This window comes from Hydractinia symbiolongicarpus, chromosome 8 (assembly GCF_029227915.1).
Source record: "Hydractinia symbiolongicarpus strain clone_291-10 chromosome 8, HSymV2.1, whole genome shotgun sequence".
In the NCBI taxonomy this organism is placed as follows: Eukaryota; Metazoa; Cnidaria; class Hydrozoa; order Anthoathecata; family Hydractiniidae; genus Hydractinia; species Hydractinia symbiolongicarpus.
The window spans coordinates 12,622,360-12,629,192 of NC_079882.1; the positions used below are offsets into that span (position 1 = coordinate 12,622,360).

Below are 6,833 nucleotides of genomic sequence, written 5' to 3' on the forward strand. Positions count from 1 at the left end.
ATGAAGATATACGTTTTTTTCTTTAGTATTTATTGTGTGTGTGGCGTATAAAATTTTGCGTAGAAGAAGAAACTATAACTCTATGGGGCTGTTTACACGTACCCGACATGAAACTCATGCCGGCATGAAATTTCATGCCGGCATAAAAATTTTTTGGTTCACACAGAGCGTTCCTGCCGGCATGAAATGAGTTTCATTTCATGCCGGCATGAAATGAAAACCATTCTCAAATACATGCTGAATTATGAACTTTCATCCCACAGATTCATTTTAAACATGGCTTCCAACAAGAGACAGCTTGCGCTTTTTTCAGCCTTGAATGCAGTTCTCGTGAGTTCTTCAACGTTGTTACAACTACTAAGTATTTTGGTATTGAAATTTTTACAAGAACAGAGGAGGCTCAACAATTTGAGATATCAAGCAGTTATGGAGAGAAATACAGCATTGTCGAGGTACAGACGTGCAAGGTTGAGGTAAATATTTATATTGTTTTGCTGTGGATTTTTATTATTCTTTTTCGTTTCCTGCACAACTACTCATTTTTTAGATATGTTAGAAGCAATAGAAAATGCTGGATTAAACCTGGAAGAACTGATAAATGGTGGGATAACTTGCACATTGTTGGTAACATGTGTGACGATACTTGGTTACAAAACTTCAGAATGACAAAACAACAATTTATGAAACTTGTCGAATTAATTAGACCTTACGCAAAGGAAAGGTCTTCACAAGTCCGCAAAGACGTAATTCCGCTAGAAAAACGACTAGCTATTACGCTTTATTACTTGAAGGACCAAGGTTCTCTTTTGATGATTGGCAATACATTTGGCATAGCAAAAAGTACGACAAGTGTTGTTGTACATGAAATATGTGGCATATTAGCGAAAGATATCGCTTCTTTGTTGATAAAATTCCCAGTGGAAAAGGCTGATGTGGAAAAGATTTCCAGTAACTTCCTAAAACGATTTGGATTCCCTCAGGTGATTGGTTGTGTTGATGGCACACACATCCCAATAAAACAACCCTCAGAAAACTCTCATGATTACTTTTCCTACAAGATGTATTACTCGATCAATTGTCAAGCAATATGCGATGCGAACGGACAATTCACGAATGTCGAAATTAAATGGCCAGGCAGTGTTCATGATGCTAGAGTTTTTGCTAACTGCACGGTTCAGGAAAAGTATCTTAATGGAGAGTTTAAATTATTTTACAAGGAGATCGTAGAGGATGGTGAATCCGTGCCACAGTTGCTTTTGGGAGATCCTGCATACCCTCTTTTACCACATGTGATGAAGGAGTTCGATCATTGCATATCGAATGAACAAGTCATATTCAATCAAATGTTACGCTCCGCCCGTAACCAAAGTCCTTAAAGTCCTTAAAGGTAAGAATAGACGGAACATGAGGGAGGAGATAGAAAAAATACGTTCTTGAGAATTTTTTTTAATCAATCCAGTCGATTTAGGATAATTCTCTCCTTTGGCAAACTTTGAGTTAACGCAATTCCTTCATCACTTAAAAGAAGCACGAAACAAGACTTCTGAGCAGGGTCTTTGGTCAAAGTCTTGTGAATAATTGACCTATTTAAAAGTATATAGCAAGACAATACCACAATCAGTATAAACTCCAGAGTTTTCTATTTTTATCTATAAAGAAAGGTATCGTTTATTTTCGATTCTAAATTTACAATTAAAAATGGTATTAGCATGCAAGAAATTCAATAAATAAACTAATTATTAATATATGAAGATCAAAAGCTCGCCCATTGCCACACAAATTTACTTGCTTTCATTCGAACACAATCTAGTTTTCCGAATTGAACTAGCAAATTTTTCGTCAGTCAGTTTACATTTGGTAACTCAATAAAAAAAAAACCATCAATACAGCACATATCAGGGCAGAAGGTGTTCCATACAGTGTTCTACTGCTTGATTCAACTTCATATTTGTATAAAGTTGAAGTATAACTCCCAAGGGACGATCTACTCTTGTACCAATTAACTGGTCCCATTGAAGTCTCGATACATTTATGCTTGCATGACACAGCTATAATTTTATTGCTTACAGTTCCAAGACTATCTTGCCAGCTTATACATACTTTTTTACCTAAAAAAAATGTTTATATTTAGTCTCGTTTATACGCAACTTCAGAGGGCTTCAAGAATTTAACTTTAATAATTGTTTAATTAAGATTTTCTTGATGTAAAAATTACCAAAAAACTGGGCCAGCCCTACTGTGTTGAAATAGTAACGATTTGCGTCCACAGTTATTTTTGGTTTTCCATTTTTCTCCAATGTGATATACTTTGGTTCAATATATCCACTGCATTTCATGGCTCTGTAACTAGAATCCCAGCAATGAATCACTTTCAATGTGACCTAGAATAGAACAAAATACACACTCTTAAAGGATGAATCCCGCAAATAAGGCGGTCCAAATGTTGGACCGCCATAACTAAGGAGGATTAGGTTATAATAAAAAGTGCTTCCAATCGCAGCTCAATTTACAAAAAGCTGATTGTTTGTTGACTGACAAAAAAGGGATTTTCCACGGGCCTGTTCTTTCAGGGTAAAGGTAGCAAGTGTTTTCTACAGACAGACAGTTACGGATATAAAAACATTAAAAAGGGAATAAGTTATTCATAGCCCCTTAATTGCATGAAGAGAGGCCTGAAATCAAGGTTGTTCTTTGGCTTACAATAACATGTTAGGTTGAGGGTTTTCAGCCAGCTTTTTACAAGCTCGTGAGCTTGTTACAAGCTCGTGAGCTTGTATTACAAGCTCGTGAGCTTGTATTAAAACGCAAATGTGTCCTACAAGAATGGAAATTTTTGCCTCTCTGAGCACCGACACGGGAGTCGTCGTGTGTTCGAATCTGATCTTGGTAACTATTTTTACTTTTTTTTTTCTTTTTTCTTTTTTAAAAAGATAAGACAAGTGTTCAAAACACTTGTTTAACTAACTAGTAAATAAAGGTGTTTCCACCAAACTTTTTAAAAGTGAATGTAGGCAGAATTAACTGAATTAATGAATTTCGCAAATTTTGGGGTTTGTGGGTTTGTGGTCTTTCTTCTTCCTGTCAGTCGGTTCACCCAAGACGGACCCATCGAAAATTAAAAGTTCGAGGAATTTTCCGTTCAGGAAGGTCTCACAAATTAATTTTGAAAAATAAGTGTGTAACAAATATTATTGCGTATCTGAATAGTAAAATATGTCGTGTCTAACTTCGTAACAAAAATCCCAATTTGATAGACAGCTTTTTGTAAACTTTATTCGCGAGGTTGTTTGCGTATATCATACGTCTTGTTTTTTTTAGAGAAGTTCGGTTCCAGTATAAATTAAGTAAGTTTTTCACAAATGCCCTGCAGCATTTCGTCACATATAGTCGTCAATCTCTCGTGTGTAAGTAATAGGTTGGGACAAGAACAAATTTATGGAATCTATTTCTCTTTCAGGAATTGTGTATAAACTAAAACTGTAAGTACTTCGCGTAACAAACATATTAACAGCGAATATAACTTGGGCACAGCTCTTTGACGTTTGAAGTCGCATGCTCCATCGCATTGCGTAGCAGGTCACACTATAAAATCATTGGACGTCTATACAACACTGTTTATACATTATAACATATGCAACACCATATGGTTTTAATTAGAATAAGTTAATTCTCATTACCAGCACAATCTAGGCATGAGTAAAGCGCTTGTAGGGACAAATTTTAGCTTGTTTTTGTTCGACCCAATAGCTAGTTGGTAAGTTGAGAACAATACGTTCTCAAAATCACAATAAAAACTAGCAATATGGTGCCAACAATAACATTTCTTTTTTGTTTAAAAGGTTAGACACTTGGATCTTAGCTAGGCTTGGATCTTAGCTATTACGTGTAGCAATAGTTTTTTATCATTAATAACCTTACAAGTTTAATTTTCTGCTAATGTTGATGTTTTCTTCTACCATTATGAAAAATATGTCCCTACAAGTGCTTTACTAGTGCCCAGACTGCGCTGTATAGAAATCGGTAATTAAAATGTCCTTTTACAGATTTCCCATTTTAAAATAAGCATCGCTTCCTAGTATACGCCATCTTTTAATATGCGAGTGCCCTAAAATATGAAGAAAACATGCAACTTCGTCACCAGGGATTTTTGTCTCTCACTGGGGCCGTGCTGGACAGGTCTGACTTAAAGTGCTCGTCTTGCCGTCAGATTTACAAAGAGAGTTTCTAGAATCGAGGTTAAGAAAGTATGGTAATCTAATCCGTAAGTTCTTATTGATTGTTTAATAGAGCTGCAAAACGGGCGCTGCTGGCATTATGATTTAAACTAAAATAAAGCTAATGAGGGTAAAAAGGTTTATAATAAGGCCAAGAGAATAATTTTAAAGGTCATATGAATATCTTTATGAACTCTTTAATAAAAACCAAAAAAAGATTTTTAACTGATGACCACACAGTGTCTAGAAAAGCAATTAGAAATGATGTTGCTAACTTACTCTATTAACATTACCATCACTGCCAGGCTCCTTGACAATAGGACAAGCCCAAGTGTTATTAAAAAGTCTGTACGATCCATCAATGTTGCCAGGTATTTTGTTAATGTAGGCACGAGTTTGAAGAATTGCAAGTAAAGGTAAAAGTTTGAGAAACATTTGTAGAGAATCCATAAGTTGTCGTTGATTTTTCTGCTGATTTGATCATAAACGTCCTTATGTTTTATTCTATCAAAGCTATTGATGATATAGCCTGCCACAGCATGTCGCACGCCTATTATTTGTAAGATGATATATTTTAATAATATCTCTATGGATGATAGGAAGATTACAAACAAAAGACAATGCATTCTTGACATTAATTACTGATGTCGAAAAAACAAATAAAACCATAGCACGTCAACAATTTCGCAATAATCTTAACACTTTATTGACGTAGTTGGTGCAATCGCAGAGTCAGCACATTTACAAACCACGTAATACGCAATACAAAACAAGAAGACCTTATATTTACGTAATCAGTTACGAAAGGTTATTTTCAGACTATATATTCTTAATTCACAATTTTATGGCTATAATACATTATGTTTCACCAAAAATATTCAGCCTCAACAATTCCTCTTTAAATTAAAATTCATGAATAATTAATTAGTTCTGCTGAATATAGCTTTAGTCTACGTGTTTGCAAAATTGCACAGAAGGAAATGACGCAATTATTAAAGGGAAACGTTAATAACATCAAAGATGGCGCATTATAAGACGATCTTCATTATGCTACACTGCACGAGCTTTAACTTTCGATAGCATATAAACTTTACAATAAGGTATTGTTTATTGGATAATAAAACAATTTGTTGCACTGTTAGGATTCTTATTGGCTTAAAACTCGTTTTAGCCTCGTTCTTAGAAATAAAATCTGTCAAAACGAGGATTCAGTCTGAATAAGTTTTGGGCGTCCAGCCTAGCTATGCTGTCTCTATCTATCTATCTCTATCTCCTCAAGCGATTTTAAAGATTCCGTCTTCGCTGGCGAAAATCAATAAATGAAGTGCATATAAAAGCAGATATTAGATTTTAAAAATTGAACTTTTGTGAATACAAACATAGCTATTATTATTTCTGCGCTTTTTGAATGAAAATAAGCAGTAGAACTGTTGAAAATGAAAGGAAAAATGAAAGTAACAGCAAGGTTTAGTCATGCTCCATAATCGTAAACTTATTGAAATTATTTTAAGGTTACTGTAAAGGAAATAACTAACTTGATGAGTAGTCTCAGAAAAACAGTTATAGTATATCAACACTTTATCATATATTTATCATATATATCAATATATTTTATCTTATTTTTTTTTTGTTTCTGAATGCTTGATGAAAGACGTATTTGATGGTGTTATTTTCGTGAGACGTTGATTTTCCAAAAAGAAAATATAATTAATTAAGCACACACCATTTTTTTTCACTGTACGTTTTAAAATGACTTTTTTTTCCGAATGCGTGGTCGCAGGCTTCTCGTTTTTGTAATATTACATTCAGCACAAATTAAATTCAAAAAGGTTCCCGGATTTTTTTTCTAATAACGTCGTTATGAAATTATTTCTAATAATTTATAATTATTCAGAAAACTGCATATTTTTTTCTTTCTGTCGTCATAGTTTGCTTATAGGTAATTTATACTTAAAAATCCGGGAACCTTTTGTGCATAATTTATTCAGCTTTTCATTACCGAAAATTTTAGTGAGCCAATAGGAAGCTTTCGGAAAAAGAGACCACAAACGTAAAGGCATGTATGCGAAAAAACGAGATATTTGTTTTTAAAGATTTTCGTAGGTGTTATAAAAATGTGTGAACTTAGTATGCAGAAAGATGAAGTGCGAACTTTTTCTTTATGCTGAATATGCGTGCGCGCGTTCAAAATTATTATTAGACAGAAGTCAGGGTTACAAGACACAGCTTTATAAACATAGCGCAATTAAAAAATGCCCAAGACAAGAGTAGCACATATATAAATGCACAGATTTTCACGTCGAATTGTTAGATAATTTTGTTTGTTATATTTGAAAAAGATGATTACGTTATTGTTAGGTCAATTATCTACACCAGCTGACTTCAACTTTTTCGCCATCTCAGATCTCATATGCACACTCCTTAACTTTAAATTTTAATGATTTTTTTTTGCGACAACATTTACATATATTTATATATCGATGGTGAAAGTAAACTATCTAAATAATATTATTATGCATATTTTTAAACGGGAGTTTCATATCATGCATAATGTTTACAAAAAATATGCCCAACTCATTTTGCACATATTTTGTCGAAGGTGTGAAGAATACAACACCT

The 6,833-nt window shown here is 33.9% G+C and overlaps 2 protein-coding genes across 3 annotated transcripts; one reads left to right on the top strand and one right to left on the bottom strand.

Moving 5' to 3' along the window:
• The first annotated feature begins 276 nt into the window (after positions 1-276).
• On the top strand, positions 277-1,376 carry LOC130653731 (putative nuclease HARBI1). The gene is made up of 2 exons (XM_057456242.1): positions 277-473; positions 548-1,376. The coding sequence occupies exons 1-2, from the start codon at positions 277-279 to the stop codon at positions 1,374-1,376; spliced, it is 1,026 nt and encodes a 341-aa protein (XP_057312225.1).
• Positions 1,377-1,623: 247 nt separating this feature from the next.
• Positions 1,624-4,765, bottom strand: LOC130655683 (uncharacterized). 2 transcript variants are annotated; one of them, XM_057458467.1, is made up of 3 exons: positions 4,494-4,757; positions 2,216-2,381; positions 1,624-2,108 (listed from the first exon to the last, which is right to left on the bottom strand). In XM_057458467.1, the coding sequence occupies exons 1-3, from the start codon at positions 4,662-4,664 to the stop codon at positions 1,849-1,851; spliced, it is 597 nt and encodes a 198-aa protein (XP_057314450.1). In that variant the 5' UTR covers positions 4,665-4,757; the 3' UTR covers positions 1,624-1,848. The 2 variants fall into 2 exon arrangements, with proteins under 2 accessions (XP_057314450.1, XP_057314451.1); XM_057458468.1 differs by having other exon boundaries at positions 1,967-2,108; positions 2,238-2,381; positions 4,494-4,765.
• Positions 4,766-6,833: the final 2,068 nt, after the last annotated feature.

What these genes read in the sequence shown, in the direction of transcription:
- LOC130653731 (XM_057456242.1), top strand. Translation starts at nt 277, where the DNA reads ATGGCTTCCAACAAGAGACAGCTTGCGCTTTTTTCAGCCTTGAATGCA. An exon ending in TACAGACGTGCAAGGTTGAG is followed by an intron (nt 474 to 547) that starts GTAAATATTTAT and finishes CTCATTTTTTAG; the next exon opens with ATATGTTAGAAGCAATAGAA.
- LOC130655683 (XM_057458467.1), bottom strand. Translation starts at nt 4,664, where the DNA reads ATGGATTCTCTACAAATGTTTCTCAAACTTTTACCTTTACTTGCAATT. An exon ending in GTGATGGTAATGTTAATAGA is followed by an intron (nt 2,382 to 4,493) that starts GTAAGTTAGCAA and finishes GTTCTATTCTAG; the next exon opens with GTCACATTGAAAGTGATTCA. An exon ending in AGGGCTGGCCCAGTTTTTTG is followed by an intron (nt 2,109 to 2,215) that starts GTAATTTTTACA and finishes CATTTTTTTTAG; the next exon opens with GTAAAAAAGTATGTATAAGC.